At 40.3% G+C, this 17,347-nt stretch overlaps 1 protein-coding gene across 2 annotated transcripts in view; it reads left to right on the top strand.

Annotated features, from left to right (window-relative positions):
* The window catches only part of STIL (STIL centriolar assembly protein), a 64,634-nt gene that overhangs the window by 22,833 nt on the left and 24,454 nt on the right, over nucleotides 1-17,347 (top strand). For both annotated transcript variants that reach the window (XM_003259013.3, XM_012511019.2), the window contains exons 9-12: nucleotides 2,012-2,162; nucleotides 3,939-4,048; nucleotides 8,251-8,365; nucleotides 9,514-10,482. In XM_003259013.3, the coding sequence (XP_003259061.1) occupies nucleotides 2,012-2,162; nucleotides 3,939-4,048; nucleotides 8,251-8,365; nucleotides 9,514-10,482 (1,345 nt within the window). The remainder of the gene's footprint in view (nucleotides 1-2,011; nucleotides 2,163-3,938; nucleotides 4,049-8,250; nucleotides 8,366-9,513; nucleotides 10,483-17,347) is intronic.

Genomic DNA, 17,347 nt, shown 5'->3' with positions numbered 1-17,347 from the left:
TCCACCTCCTGGGTTCAAGCGTTTCTCCTGCCTCAGCCTCCCGAGTAGCTGGGATTACAGGCGTGTGCCACCACGCCCGGCTAAGTTTGTATTTTTTCAGGAGAGATGGGGTTTCTCCATGTTGGTCAGGCTGGTCTCGAACTCCTGACCTCAGGTGATCTGCCTGCCTTGGCCTCCCAAAGTGCTGAGATTACAGGCGTGAGCCACTGGGCCCGGCCAAGAGTTGCAATTTAAATAGGTGGTCAGGGAGGCCGACTTGAGGTGAGGAGGTAAGCCTTGTGGCTGTCTGGGGCACTGTCCTAGACAAAGGATGTGTTAAGTGTAAGGGCTCTGGGTGAAACAACACGTTACATCTTCAAGGAGCAGCAAAGAGGCCACTGTAGCTAGAGAGGAGTGAAGGAAGGGGAAAGTAGCTGGAGATGAGCTCAGAGAGGTAAGTGGAGGGCTGTTGTTAAACTTTTGACCTCTGCTAACCTGATAGATGAAAAATAATCTTTTCCAATGATTTATAACCTCATCTTCCAGGAACTGCCAAGTCTTTAGCCATTTTTCTCTTAGATTGTGTATCTTTTCTTTTTTTTTTTTTTTTTTTTGAGACGGGGTCTCGCTCTGTTGCCCAGGCTGGAGTGCAGTGGTGCGATCTTGGCTCACTGCAAGCTCCACCTCCCGGGTTCACGCCATTCTCCTGCCTCAGCCTCCCGAGTAGCTGGGACTACAGGCGCCCGCCACCACGCCTGGCTGATGTTTTGTATTTTTAGTAGAGACAGGGTTTCACCGTGTTAGCCAGGATGGTCTCGATCTCCTGACCTCGTGATCCGCCTGCCTTGGCCTCCCAAAGTGCTGGGATTACAGGCGTGAGCCACCGCGCCCAGCCTGTGCATCTTTTCCTATTGCTTGTGCTAGCAAGCTCTCTCTATATATATATAATGTAAAATACATAGAGAAATATATATTTATAATATATAGCAATGGATTTCCCCCCAGATTGTCATTTAAGTTTAACAATATTTTTCCCGGCCGGGCGCGGTGGCTCGCACTTGTAATCCCAGCACTTTGGGAGGCCGAAGCAGGCGGATCACGAGGTCAGGAGATCGAGACCACTGTGAAACCCCATTTCTACTAAAAATACAAAAAATTAGCCGGGCGTGGTGGCGGGCGCCTGTAGTCCCAGCTACTCGGAGAGGCTGAGGCAGGAGAATGGCATGAACCCGGGAGGCGGAGCTTGCAGTGAGCCGAGATTGCGCCACTGCACTCCAGCCTGGGCGACAGAGAGAGACTCCGTCTCAAAAAAAAAAACCAAAAAAAACCAATATTTTTCCCAAACAGACTTACCGTTTTTTAGTCATATTTATTAATCTTTTTCCTATCGTGTTTAGAAAAGATTCACCCACTCCAGGTGTATTTACTGAAGTAAAAAAATCACTTGTATTTTCTTCAGATGCTTTTGGAGTTCTACTTTTAACATTTTGTTTTAACTTTTCAAGATAGTTATATTTAGATAGCAGAAATTAAACGTTAGTTTTAGATCCTTTGCTATGATTTAGTACAATTATGTTTTATTATCAATTACTGATCGTGCTTTAAGTTCATATTGACAGTAAATCCTCAGTAAAATTAATTTTGAATTGCTCTCTTATTCTTTTTTTTTTTGAGACGGAGTCTTGCTCTGTTGCCCAGGCTGGAGTGCAGTGGTGCGATCTTGGCTCACTACAAGCTCTGCCTCCCGGGTTCACGCCATTCTCCTGCCTCAGCCTCCTGAATAAAATAAATTTTTTTTTTTTTTTTTTTGTAGAGAAGGGGGTCTCTCTGTGTTGATGAGGCTGGTCTCAAACTCCTGGCCTCAAGCAATCCTCCCACCTTTTGCCTTCCTAAGTGGTGGACCCCAGTTTTTGAACAAAAATTGCACCCTTTAGTCATTTTGTTAACTAGATTGGGAGACTCACATGAAATTATTTGAGTGTAATCATGTTATCCTCATTAAATTTTAATTAAATGACTTTTTTTTGTGCAGGGTTTTTTCAGAATCTGGAAATTTCATCATAGTTCTCTATTCTATGACACATAAGGAGCCTGAGTTTTATGAATGCTTCCCTTGTGATGGCAAGATACCTGACTTTCGGTTTCAGTTGCTAACCAGTAAGGAAACATTACATCTTTTCAAAGTAAGTGATTTGATTACCTAGTACATTAGTGACTGTTTAGGGTTTTGCACTTTGGCAGTTTAAACCCAACAGCTTTTACCCTTTAAAATAGTAATCCAAACTATTATGCTTTGTTTACTTATAAATAATCTTAATAAATATTAACTTTATTCATTTATGGTTAAATTTTTTTAGTAAATCTGAGATCATACCTTCAACGAAATTACAATAGAGAACCAGAGGTTACCCACAGAATAACTTGCCCATGTTTTTCTAAAATCTTTGAAGAATATATCAGTTGTTCATGTATCATTTTATACTTGTGAAGGTTGACTTTGTGGGATCTCAGTACTTTTCTTTGTCCTGACGTTTTTTTTTTTTTGAGATGGAGTCTCACACTTGCCCAGGCTGGAGTGCAGTGGCGTGATCTCGGCTCACTGCAACCTCCACCTCCCAGGTTCAAGTGATTCTCCTGCCTCAGCCTCCAGAATAGCTGGGATTACAGGAGCCCACCATCACACCTGGCTAATTTTTTTTTTTTTTTTTTTTTTTTTTGTATTTTCATTAGAGATGGAGTTTCACCATGTTGGCCATGCTGGTCTCGAACTCCTGACCTTAGGTGATCCACCTGCCTAAGCCTCCCAAAGTGCTGGGATTATGGGTGTGAGCCACTGCACCTGACCGTGACTGTATTATTTTTAAAATGTGTGGGAATAAGAAATGGTTTTTTATACTTAAAGGCCATTATTTATATTATGTATCTAAGGAATCAGAATAGATTGTTACTATATCATCTAATAAAATACCTAGAAACACAACTAGATGATGATCATAGAAAAAGTAGATCTTTAGGCCAGGCGTGGTGGCTCACACCTCCAATCCCAGCACTTTGGGAGGCTGAGGCGGGCGGATCACCTGAGGTCAGGAGGTTGAGACCAGCCTGGCCAACATGGTGAAACTCCGTCTCTACTAAAAATACAAAAATTAGCTGGGCATGGTGCCGCGTGCCTATAATCCTAGCTACTTGGGAGACTGAGGCAGGAGAATCGCTTGAACCTGGGAGGTGGAGGTTGCAGTGAACTGAGATCACGCCATTGCACTCTAGCCTGGGCACCAGGAGCGAAACTCCATCTCAAAAAAAAAAAGAGGAAGTAGATCTTTGAAACTAGGTGTCATTATATGAAAATATTTAAATGCTACTCTTCAATAAAGTTGTTGGTTATTTTAGGTCTCAGACTAATAAAAGTACATTCTTTATTAGAAAAATATTGAATACTTTTAAATAACCACGTGTGTCCACTCAGATCTTATTTAGTACCTTCTTTGAGATCATGTATATGTTATACATCTATATATTTTATATAAATATATATTTTAATATTATATAATATATACATTATATGACATATATATGTTATATAAAAATATCTTTATATAATATATATTATATACATTTTATAGGTTATGTAAGCTATAAAGTTTTTGTATTTTAATTATACATGCTATTTTAACTGAGATCTAATATTTTATTTCTGTTTTAGAGACATATTTTATCATTTTATTCTTTAGATGGTATTCTCATGTCACAGTTATATTCACTGAATCTGTGATTATAACACAGGTGATTAACTTTTTCACTTACGTAGCAGGGAACTGGACAGTTTACAAAAGAGGGTTACAGAAATCAGAAGTCTGCCACTCCATCATCTAGTGTTTCATAGCTACTTTTCATCTAAATAGAATTCTCTGGTGTTCTTATTTAAGTCAGATCTCAAAATATGACCTACTTCATTTCAGAATGTTGAACCTCCTGACAAAAATCCAATCCGTTGTGAGCTGAGCGCTGAAAGCCAAAATGCAGAAACAGAGTTTTTCAGTAAGGCTTCCAAGAATTTTTCAATTAAGAGGTAAGAGATCTTTTTATTATTATGTGTATGTTTTTTTAAAAATTACATGTATTAGTTTTTGGTGAGTAATTAAAATAACTAAATTATTTCTGATGAAACAATTTTTTAAATCTTATGTACCATAAATGTCTTTGCTTTAAATGCATTCCTTCATATTCACTAGGAAGTTGGATAGTAATTTTAATGAAATCGCAACTCTGATATGGTTTTCATTTGGGTTGATGTATTATACAGGAAAAATACAAAAGTATTTGTCAAAAAATTATCTTGCTTAGAAAGAATCTGCTTCCTTATAAGTTTCTTATTTTAATATTTAAATTAAAGGTGGGGTCTCACTGTATTGGCCAGGTTGGTCTCGAGCTCCTAGCCTCAAGTGATCCTTCTGCCTTGGCCTCCCAAAGTGCTGGGATCACATGTGTGAACCATCATCCCCAACCCTTCCTTACAGTTTTAAATCTGGACCTATCAGATAAACTACTGTAAAAGTAACTACTAGCTGGAGTGTGATGGCTCACGCCTATAATCCCAGCACTTTGGGAGTCCAAGGCGGGCAGATCACTTGAGGTCAGCAGTTTGAGACCAGTCTGGCCAACATGGTGAAACCCCATCTCGACTAAAAATACAAAAATTAGCCGGACACAGTGGAGCGTGCCTGTAATCCCAGCTACTTGGTACGCTGAAGTGGGAGAATCGCTTGAACCCGGGAGGCAGAGGTTGCAGTGAGCTGAGATTGCGCTACTGCACTTCAGCTTGGGCAAGAGTAAGACCCTGTCTCAAAACAAACTCCTACCTAAAAAAAAAAGTTTTAAAACTAAAACTTCTAAAACATACTTGGAGAATATTAATTAAATAAAGTCTTGTGACTTCTTGGGTCAGTATATTCTACCTTTTGTGGTAAAGAAGATATTCTCGGCCAGGCCCGGTGGCTCACGCCTGTAATCCCAGCACGTGGGGAGGCAGAGGTGGGCGGATCACCTGAGTCTCGGGACTTGGAGACCAGCCTGGCCAACATGGTGAAACCCCGTCTCTACTAAAAATACAAGAATTAGCCGGGCCTGGTGGTGCATGCCTGTAATCCCAGCTACTCAGGAGGCTGAAACAAGAGAATCACTTGAACCCGAGAGGCACAGGTTGTAGTGAGCTGAGATCATGCCACTACACTCCATCCTGGGTGATACAGTGAGACTCCATCTCAAAAAAAATAAAAAAGATATTATCTTGTATTAGGGTTCTCCAGATTAACAGAAACAACAAGATGTGTGTATGTAGAGATATTTGTTTCAAGGAATTGGTTTCTGTATTTGCGAAGGTTTGGCAAATCCAAAGTCTACAGGTAGAGGCTGAGCACAGTGGCTCATCCCTTTAATCCTAGTACTTTGGGAGGCTGAGGCGGGAGGATTGCTTGAGCTCAGGAGTTCAAGACCAGCCTGTGCAATGTGGCGAAACCCTGCCTCTACAAAAACAGAAAAGAAGTACAGAAATTAGCTGGGTGTGGTGGCACATGCCTGTAGTCCCAGCTACTTGCAGGGCTGAGGTGGGAGGATCACTTGCCCAGGAAGTCAAGGCTTCAGTGAGCCATGTTCGTGGCACTGCACTGCAGCCTGGGTGACAAAATGAGACCCTGTCTCAGGGGAAAAAAAAAAACTGTCTACAGGTAGGTTGGTAGGCTGGACACCCAGGGAAGAATTGCAGTTTGAGTCCAAAGGCAGTCTGCTGGCAGAATTCCTTTTCCCTCCAGGAAGTCAGTCTTTATCTTTTTTTTTTGAGATAGGGTCTCACTCCGTCACCCAGGCTGGAGTGCAGTGGTGTGATCTCAGCTCACTGCAACCTCCACCTTGGAGGTTCAAGGAATTCTCCTGCCTCAGCCTCCCAAGTAGCTGGGATTACAGGTGTGCATCACCACGCCCGGCTAATTTTTGTATTTTTAGTAGAGATGGGGTTTCACCATGTTGGCCAGGCTGGCCTCGAACTCCTGACCTCAAATGATCCACCCGCCTCGGCCTCCAAAGTGCTGGGATTACAGGCTTGTGTCACCTCACCCAGCCAGGAACATCTTTACTGTCTTAAATTTTAAGACCTTATTCAACATTTTATTGAATATTTATGGAAGAAATAGCCAAACTAAAGAGACAATAGCAATTTCTTTAAGATTGTTATTAAAAGCTACTCAGAAGGCTGAGGTGGGAGGATCACTTGGGCCCAAGAAGTCGAGGTGGAGAGCCATGATCATGCTACGCCAACTGCACTCTAGCCTAAGTAATAGAGTGAAACCCGGCTTCAAAAAAAGTAATGTTAAAAAACCTTGTTTATTTTCCACTCTGGCCTAAGCTTTAATGAGGAACAGTCATTTAAATGTTATCAAAATGTTTGTCTCTCCTAAAATACTGTTGTTATAACTATACAACCTGAAGTTTTTCATTTTTTTTCTTGGGTACTAAAAAAGCTAAGAAATGAGGCCAGGCACAGTGGCTCACACTTGTAATCCCAGTGCTTTGGGAGGCAGAGCTGGGTGGATCACCTGAGGTCAGGAGTTCGAGACCAGCCTGACCAACATGGTGAAACCCTGTGTCTACTAAAAATATAAAAATTAGCTGGGCATGCTGGCACATGCCTGTAGCCCGAGCTCCTCGGATGCTGAGGCTCAAGAATCACTTGAACCTTGGAGGCGGAGGTTGCTGTGAACTGAAGTCATGCTACTGCACTCCAGCCTGGGTGACAGAGCGAGACTCTATCCATCCCCACTCCCACCCCACCCCCACCAAAAAAAAAATGCTAAGAAATGGATTTTATTTCTCAGTATCAACAGTTTTGTGTGTGTATTCATCTTAAGTACAAAACAGATATTAATTCCATGCCACAACTGAGGTATACAAAAGAATGTAACTTAAAAAAATTAGTAATTGAGCTTAATGTCTATTTTAAGCCCCTATTTATTCTACTGGATTATAGACACCAAATTTCACCTAATTCAAGATTTCTTTATTCCTTTTTCTCTGGGGTTATATGTAATGTAGAGGGGACTAATGGTATGCCAGTACTGGTGATATGGGCTGACGTGATTCTCATCCATCTGTGCTACAATCTGCAGAGGTGTTTTCATTTGCATCTGGTCTTTGTCAGATTTGTGCAAGTTCTTGCTGTAATTTTTGACCCTGTTCAGGCCACTGGCTCTCTTGTTTCCTGTCCATGCTGCACTGAGCGCTTTGGAATATCATTACGTATCTCAAGCTGTCTTGGGTGTCAGAGAAGAGCTTTGTGGGACTGAAGACCCATTTCTGCTTAAACATAATCATGCAGACGTTCTGATTGCTTCATTGTAATACCTTGTACAGAAAGAACTCTGTGAAGGTCTGCCTCTTCAGACAATCAGGGTTTAGGGCAAAAGGTCTCTTCTGCTGTTTGATTTTCAAACCTGCCTCGGAGTTTCTGTTGTTCTTCCTGCTAGGGAGGATTCAACTTGCATGAAACAGAATGCAGGGTGCTTTTTTAGGGATCCCATTAATCCTGAGTGCTGTTGGCTTTCATTCTGGCTTTTCTTTTCCCTAATGCATCCTATTGAGACTTTGTCTAGTGTAGGATGTAAAAAAGCCTGATGCATATAGTATTCCAAATCTTTAGTCTTAAACACTAATTTCAGCTTTTAAAACTCCGTACCAGCACTCAGAAATTTTCTGTTTTCCTGGGCATGCCATCTGTGATACAATGAGTATTCCTGACTAAATGGGAGGGTAGTACCTTGATTCCTCAAAGTATTTTCCCATCACAGATATAAGTACATAGGAAAATATAATTCCTTATTTGGTTTTCCTTTTTAATACAGAGGGTTTGTAATATGGTGTGTTTAATAACCTTTAATACTAGATTATAAATTTTTTGACAGCAAGTACTAAGTCTTACTTGTTTCTATATTTATCAAAGTGATCAACTAGAGGGTGCCCAGTGACTTGATTTATTGTGACATTAACAATACAGGATTAAACTTGCTATGATCAGGTAAATAGGGTAGTTTATTAAGGCTGGCTGGGCCAGCTTCCCTGGTCAACTAACACTGGCCTGAAAAATAAAATAATTTGTGGTTGTCAGATACTAAATTAAATGATCTGAGTACTACTGCAACTTATTAAAGGACTTTATTCAATTTCTAGAAGAAAGAAAACACTGGATTACCAAAGGCTTTTCTGGTCTCCCCTTCTATTCTTTAGGTCTTCCCAAAAGTTATCTCCTGGGAAAATGCCAATACATGATCACGACTCTGGTGTTGAAGATGAAGATTTTTCTCCAAGGCCAATTCCTAGTCCTCATCCAGTGAGTCAGAAGGTATCACTGATTTTAAAATGCATTCACTTTTGTGGTTAGAGACCTAAGTCTCTTCATGGTTAAAACACTAAATAATACTACCTGAAACCTAAGTATCATTCTTAGATATATCTAGCTATTTCTGTCTCTATGGTTATATCTATATATAGAGATATAACTATCTTACAGTTATATATAAAATAATTCATATTATATGTAATGATATATACGTATGTGTAATATCTATGTAATAAGCATGTATGGTTATTCCTAGAGTAAACTGAGACATAGATTGGTTAAGTTACCTACCCAAGACACACAACTAGTAAGTAGTAAAGCTGGGATTCTAATTCAGGAAGTTTGGTTTTAGAATCTGGTACCTTTAATAACCATATAGACTCAACATTACATACTATCGCTAGAGCTTGACATTGGTTTTTATCACTATATTCTGAGAAAACATTATACTTGCTTTCAGAAGTTAATTGCTAAAATTCTTGTCATAATTTTTTGATTGCTACCAACCTGTGGATCATTTTAGAATTGTTTAATTGGTGTAATTACTTATTTTAGAAGAAAAAGGAATGGGAAGGATTTTTTTAAATTAATATCAAATTATAACCAAATTCATCACAGCAAGTATTTTGTTTACTTTTTTTTGCTTTCCAACTCTTAGTTGATATCAATAGAAGGAATAACAGTGAGTGACTTCTTAGTGGAGAAATATTCTGAAACATTTATTGGAAGATTTTACTATTTAAGGTACATAAACATTTGCTACTAGATCTGTGAAAACATTCTGCTTGTGACAGTTTTATTTTTTGCAGACAGGATTTAAAAAGTTGTGTAAAACAGTTTCTCATATTGTGTTCTGTGATCTTAGCAGTGTTAGTGTTTTAATAAAAAGAGTTCCATTATTAAGTAAGTTTGGGAAGTGTTTAGTTTTATTCTTTTAGGGCAAGGACCTTGTTTATTTTGCTTACAATTGTATTCCTAGTGCTTAGCACATAAAACATGCCCAGAAAAAATTTACTGATGGTCTAAATAAAGAATGAACACTTGTTAATATGTAATTAGATATAATTTTGGAAATACTGGTCTGAGGAAAGTAAAGTATACAGTTTCTCCTAAAAAATACTTTTTTTCTTCTATTTCTTTCTTATTTGTAGATTTCTAAGATCCAACCATCAGTTCCTGAACTTTCGCTTGTGTTGGATGGCAATTTCATAGAATCAAACTCTCTGCCTACTCCATTGGAAATGGTGAATAATGAAAATCCTCCTTTGATTAACCACTCGGAACACTTGAAGCCATTGCAACCCCAGCTTTATGATGAGAAACACAGTCCAGAAGTTGAAGCTGGAGAGCCTTCCTTGAGAGGAATACCAAATCAGTTAAACCAGGATAAACCAGCTCTTTTGAGACACTGCAAAGTAAGACAGCCACCTGCCTGTAAGAAAGGGAACCCCCATACCAGGAACAGTGTTAAACCATCTTCTCATAATGGGCCATCTCATGATGTATTTGAAAAGCTCCAAACAGTTTCTGCTGGAAATGTACAAAACGAAGAGTATCTTATAAGACCCTCCACACTTAATCCCAAGCAGTCTTCTCTTGCCCCGCAGTCCCAACTACACAATTGTGTTTTTTCACCCCATAATTCAGGAAGACCAATGGAACTTCAGATACCTACTCCCCCACCGCCATCTTACTGTTCCACAAACGTTTGCAGGTGTTGTCAGCATCATAGTCATATTCAATATAGTCCGCTAAATTCTTGGCAAGGAGCAAACACAGTTGGATCCATTCAAGACGTCCAGTCTGAAGCCCTTCAAAAGCATTCATTATTTCACCCAAGTGGATGTCCAGCCCTGTACTGTAATGCATTCTGTTCTTCAAGTAGTCCTATAGCCTTGAGACCTCAGGGAGGTATGGACAGTTGTTCTCCCCACAGCAATACAGAACCATCGCCTGTGGCAAGACCACCTTCACATATGGACTCATGTAACCCACAGCCTTGCACAGTGTGCATGCACACACCCAAGACTGAGTCAGATAATGGAATGATGGGACTATCTCCAGATGCATATCGGTTCCTCACAGAACAAGAGAGACAGCTGAGACTACTTCAGGCACAGGTTTGCTTGGTGCTTTCCTAGTTCTATTAAATTCTTGGTATTATGATTTCTTAAAAACTGGCCCCTCTCCTCAGTAATGATGTTTTATAGAAGTATAGAATGTCAGAATTAGGAGGGACCTTGGAAACTGAATTCTAGGCCCTCTTGTTTTACAGGTAAGTAAAATGAGGATTAGAGAGAATAATTTAACCCAATGCCACATTGCTAGTTAGTAGTAGAACCATCTTATGCGTATCCTAACCTACAATAGAATTGTATTTTTCTTTTATTTTTTGCCTCTAATGAAAAGTCTGTTATGATTAACTAAATCTTTATATACAGCTAAATATAAAGTCCGGACAGTGGCTTATGCTTCATCTCTAGTTTGTCAACCCTATATAATGCCTATCTATATAGTTAGAGCCTTTCCGTGTGTCTATACTGGACTTATTCTACTTCTTGTATTCTGAAATGTTCCCTTTCTTCAGAACCTCTGTTGCAGGGTTCTTAGTCTTTTTTTTTTTTTTTTTTTTTTTTGAGACAGAGTCTCTTCTGTTGCCCAGGCTGGAGTGCAGTGGCATGATCTTGGCTCACTGCAACCTCCACCTCCCAAGTTCAAGCGATCTTCCTGCCTCAGCCCCGCTAGGAGCTGGGATTACAGGCACGCGCCACCATGCCTGGTTAGTTTTTGTATTTTTAGTAGAGACGGGGTTTCGCCATGTTGGCCAGGCTAGTCTCGACGAAGTTCTTTGTCTTAATTATATCCTTGCGCAGTGTTTAGTGTGTAAGTGTTGTCTTTTTTCTTCTTTCCTCGCTGACGTCCTTCCTCCACATACCTACCCCAAAACAGTTGTTCCTCTCTTTCTCCCCAGCAGCAATGGGAACAACCTGAAATGTAGTTTTAAATATTTTTCATGATCCTATAACTATGCAAATACATGTATGATGGGCATATATACATATGGTGTTTTTTTTTTTTTTTTTGAGACGGAGTCTCGCTCCGTCACCCAGGCTGGAGTGCAGTGCCATGATCTCGGCTCACTGCAAGCTCTGCCTCCCGGGTTCACGCCATTCTCCTGCCTCAGCATCCCGAGTAGCTGGGACTATGCCCAGCTAATTTTTTGTATTTTTTTAGTAGAGACGGAGTTTCACTATGTTAGCCAGGATGGTCTCGATCTCTTGACCTTGTGATCCGCCTACCTCGGCCTCCCAAAGTGCTGGGATTACAGGCGTGAGCCACTGTGCCCGGCCATACATATGATTTTTAAAAAAATCTTCGTTTTATAAAATTGGAGCTATAGTGTTTGCATTTTATCAAAAAAAAGACAATGACATTTTTCAAATCAGTGAAAATGCTTTGGATAGGAACACCTGAGAAAAATTTAGCTCTGCTGTTTTTTTAAATCTAGGTAAATTATTTGAAATGGTAAAGAGAAAAGGTCTTACTATATTGCCCAGACTGGTCTTGAACTCCTCAGCTCAAGTGATCTTTCTGCTTTGACTTCCCAGAGTGCTGGGATTATAGGTATGAGTCACCACTCCCAGACAATGTAAAATATAAATTGGATTTTAACATTATAAACACTTAGCAAAAATTTGAATATAGCTAAATATTTTTACATTGAAAATAATTATTTCTCACTTATTTCCTGTCTTGTTCAAAAGAAGACTAATTAGAGGCTGAAAGGACCCATTATACTATTTAGAAATCTTTAGTTACTTGGAATGTGTATACTTAAAATATAATATTATAGATCACAGGCCCTGGTCTAGACTATCTGAATCATTATATTTAGAAAAGATTAAATATATAAAAATATGCTTCTGTGTGTAAATACATATAGTATTTTCCTTATATATATATGAACTTAAATTTTTTTTAAGGTACCACTTTTTAAAAAGTATCTTATACATTTTCTATATAAGTATATATCGAACTCCCTTACCCTGCATGGGTTTCTATTATAATGATATACAACACATTTTCTAATTGTTCTACTATTGATTATTTCAACCATTTAAAGTTTCTGCTGTTGCAAACAATGCAGCAGTGAACATTCCTATATTTGCATCTTACTACCTATGTGCAAATATCTCTATACCATAGATTGCTAGAAGTAAAACTGTGAAGCCAAAGGGAATAAACATTTTAAATGTTCAAAGATACCCAAATTTGTTCCTGTTCTAGTATTGCAAATCTCATTTTGGTATAAGGGTTAAGAGAGTGGGCTGTGGTACCAGACTCCTTGGATTCTGATCTAGTTTGTGGGTAGTGTAAGTTATATGACCGTGGACAAGTTACCTTACCTCATTGACTTCAGTTTTCTCACATACAAAATAGGGATATACATAAGTTGTATGGAGTTCTTTTGTTTTTTGTTTTAATTTTTTTTTTAGTTGTTCACATGTATGGCACAGTTGTATGGAGTTCTAAGGATTTGAATGAGTTACTAGATAAAGGTGTAGAATATTGCTGACATATAGTTAGTGCTTAGTATATGTTAACTATTACTATTATTTCACTATTATTATCTTAGTTAATGGTATCACCTCTCATCTTGTCACTCAGGCAAAATTCTCAGGAGTCACAAACCCAGGCTCTGCTTTGTAGATATATACTGAACTTAACTACTCTTTACTGTCTTTCCCGCTACCAACCTAATTCAAACCACTGTCTGATGACACACCCTTGCATACCGCTTCCATTCAGTACTATCCCCTCGTGTTTCCTGTACTTGGAAACACCACACTGTCATTGTTTGTTTGTTTTCCCCACACCATCTTTAAAGCCCAGGTCAGATTGTAGCACTCTTGCTTAAAATCTTCCAGTGGATTTCCATTGCAATTAGAATAAAATCCAAATGCTTCACCTTGGCCCTTAAAGCCCTTTATGACTTGGCTTGTCTTTCTTATCACTGTCTCTGTGTTCACTACACTTCAGCTGTAGTGCTTTTTTCTTTAACTTTTTGTTCTTTAAAAATGCCAGAACATGTTTATACTTTAGGTTCTTCAGCTTTTGGTTTCCTTTGCCTGAAATATTCCTCCTTGGGCCCTTCTAATGGCTATTTCCTTCTCATCATTCAGGCCCTTAATCACATTTTTTTGTTCTATTTGTGATAGAAAGTCAGCTCCAGGGAAGGAGCTCACATTCATCACTGTTTTCTTAGCACCTTGAATAGTACTTGATGTGTAATAGTTGCTTAATACATAGTTTGTTACTTGAATGAGTGAAAATGGCTGCTGGAAAGGCTCTATTTATTTATTTATTTTTCTAGATGAGATGAATGATGCCAGATTATACCAATTTAATATGCCCAAACAATTTTTCCACATCCACATGCCCAACATTAGGCAAACTTAAATTATTACCAGTCTTAGAAGGTGTTTTTTTTGTTTGTTTTTTGTTGTTTTTTTTTTGAGGCAGAGTTTCACTCTTTCACCCAGGCTAGAGTGAAATGGCATGATCTGGGCTCACTGCAACCTCTACCTGCCCCCCAGGGTTGAAGCAATTCTCCTACCTCAGCCTCCCAAGTAGCTGGGATTATAGGCACCCACCACCACACCTGGTTAATTTTTTTTTTTTTTTTTTTTTTGAGACGGAGTCTCGCTCTGTCACCTAGGCTGGAGTGCAGTGGCACGATCTCGGCTCACTGCAAGCTCCACCTCCCGGGTTCATGCCATTCTCCTGCCTCAGCCTCTCCGAGTAGCTGGGACTACAGGCGCCTGCCACCACGCCCGGCTAATTTTTTGTATTTTTTTTAGTAGAGACGGGGTTTCACCATGGTCTCGATCTCCTGACCTCGTGATCCGCCCGCCTCGGCCTCCCAAAGTGCTGGGATTACAAGCGTGAGCCACCGCGCCCGGCCTACACACCTGGTTAATTTTTATATTTTTAGTAGAGACAGGGGTTTCACCATGTTGGCCAGGCTGGTCTCGAACTCCTGACCTCAGGTGATCCACCTGCCTCGGCCTCCCACAGTGCTAGGATTACAGGTGTGAGCCACCATGCCTCTCCTAGAAGTTGTTTTAATTTACATTATATTAACATATTTAATTGATTATTATTTATAAGAGCTCATTGTATATGAAGGAAATTGGTCCTTTATCATATATATATATATGTATATATATGTGGTATTTCTTACAGTTAGTCTTAAGTGTTTTGCATTTTAACCATTTGTTTTGTACAGAATATTCCAGTTTAGATACAGTTAAATAATGTAGGCCAGGTGCGGTGGCTCACACCTGTAGTCCCAGCACTTTGGGAGACTGAGGCGGTTGGATCACCTGAGGTCAGGAGTTTGAGACCAGCCTGGCCAACATAGTGAAATCCCGTCTCTACCAAAAATACAAAAATTACCTGGGCATGGTAGTGGGCGCCTGTAATCCTGCTACTTAGGAGGCTGAGGCATGAGAATCTCTTGAACCTCAGAGGCGGAAGTTGCAGTGAGCCGAGATCACACCACTGCACTCCAGCCTGGGCGACAGAGCGAGACTTTGTCTCAAAAAGAAAAAAAAAAAAGTATCAGTCATTCTCTTTCTGGGTTTTATGTTTAGAAAAGCCTTCTTCCTTTCAAGATTATAAAAAATTTATTCTTGGCTGGGCCCAGTGGCTCATGCCTGTAATCCCAGCACTTTGGGAGGCCAAGGTGGTTGAATCACTTGAGCCCAGGAATATGAGACCAACCAGGGCAACACAGTGAGACTCCACTTCTACAAAAAATTAAAAAAAAATAACTGGCCATAGTGTTGCACACCTGTAATCCCAGCTCCCTGGGAGACTGAAGCAGGAGGATTGCTTCAGCCCAGGAAGCTGAGGCTGCAGTGAGCCAAGACCGTGCCACTGTACTCTGGCCTAGGCAACAGAGTAAGATCCTGTCTCAAAAAAAAAAAAAAAACTTATTTATATTTATTTATTTATTTATTTATTTATTTATTTATTTATTTATTGAGATGGAGTCTCACTCTGTCGCCCAGGCTGGAGTGCAGTGGCGCAATTTCAGCTCACTGCAAGCTCTGCCTTCCGGGTTCACGCCATTCTCCTGCCTCAGCCTCCTGAGTAGCTGGGACTACAGGCGTCGGCCACCAAGCCGGGCTAATTTTTTTCTATTTTTAGTAGAGACAGGGTTTCACCATGTTAGCCAGGATGGTCTTGATCTCCTGACCTTGTGATCCACCCGCCTCGGCCTCCCAAAGTGCTGGGATTACAGGAGTGAGCCACAGCGCCCAGCAAAAAAAAATCTTTTTAAAAAATTCTCCCTCTCCCTTCAAGATTATATTTGTTGTTTCTTTTTTATTTAAGTAAGTTTTTTTTAATCAGATGACTAGACTCACATATTTATTTAATAAATACATATCTTTTTATGAATGATTTAGAGATGCTTTTTGTTGTTTTTTTTTTTTTTTTTTTTTTTTTGAGACGGAGTCTTGCTCTTTCACCCAGGCTGGAGTGCAGTGGCGCGATCTCGGCTCACTGCAAGCTCCACCTCCCGGGTTCACGCCATTCTCCTGCCTCAGCCTCTCCGAGTAGCTGGGACTACAGGCGCCCGCCACCACGCCCGGCTAATTTTTTGTATTTTTAGTAGAGACGGGGTTTCACCGTGGTCTCGATCTCCTGACCTCGTGATCCGCCTGCCTCGGCCTCCCAAAGTGCTGGGATTACAAGCGTGAGCCACCGCGCCCGGCCTGCTTTTTGTTGTTGTTGTTGAGACAGAGTCTTGCTCTGTCACCCAGGCTGGAGGGCACCGGCTCAGCTCACTGCAACCTCCGCCTCCCGGGTGCAAATGATTCTCCTGCATTTATCACCTGAGTAGCTGGGACTGCAGCCATGTGCCACCATGCCTGGCTAATGTTTGTGTTTTTAGTAGAGACAGGGTTTTACCATGTTGGCTAGGCTGGTCTTGAACTCCTGATCTCAGGTGATCCACCTTCCTCGGCCTCCAAAAGTGCTGGGATTACAGGCGTGAGCCACTGCACCCAGCGAGAGATGCATTTTTTATTGTATAATGAAAGTATCATATGTTTGCATCTATTTCTGAACTATATTCTGCTCCACTGATCTGCCTGCCCCCCACCACTAGCTACCATTTGATTTAATCACCCACAGCTTTATATTTCAATATTCCAACTTCAATGGCTTTTTTTTTTTTTTTAATGGAGAAGATGCAGCTTGAGGAGAGGAACTTTAAAAAATAACACTGAAGTCCTGCCAAATGATCCCTAAAAGTTCTGAGAAAGAGGCTGGGTGTGGTGGCTCACGCCTGTAATCCCAGCACTTTGGGAGGCTGAGGTGGGCGGATCATGAGGTCAAGAGATCGAGACCATCCTAGCTAACATAGTGAAATTCCATCTCTACTAAAAAAAGTACAAAACATTAGCCGGGCGTAGTCCCAGCTACTCGGGAGGCTGAGGCAGGAGAATGGTGTGAACCTGGGAGGCGGAGCTTGCAGTGAGCCGAGAAACGCCACTGCACTCCAGCCTTGGGCGACAGAGCGAGGCTCTGTCTCAAAGAAAAAAAAGAAAAGTTCTGAGAAAGAAAGAATATTAGTTGTTTCAAATGTTAAAATGCACTATAGAATTCTAGTGATTAATGTTTTAAAAACACTGGGTGATCAGTTTTAGGACCTGAGTGTGTGTAATGTCTTTTATTGTACATTTCCTATGTGATTTCTCTACACTTCACTTTTCTCACCTATAAAATGGGAGAAATGATCAGTATTATATGTAGATTTAAGGATTAAATGAGTGTGTGTGTGTGTGTGTGTGTGTGTAAAGTGCTTACTTAGTATGGGACCTGGGTAGAGTAAGTACGCAACAAATTACAACTGTTGTATTTATCTCTTTTAACAACCTTAGTTTTAGGTGATATTGAAGCTCATAGTGGTTA

This window comes from Nomascus leucogenys, chromosome 12, assembly GCF_006542625.1.
Source record: "Nomascus leucogenys isolate Asia chromosome 12, Asia_NLE_v1, whole genome shotgun sequence".
Classification (NCBI taxonomy): Eukaryota; Metazoa; Chordata; class Mammalia; order Primates; family Hylobatidae; genus Nomascus; species Nomascus leucogenys.
This window is presented reverse-complemented; position numbering and strand designations above follow the sequence as displayed.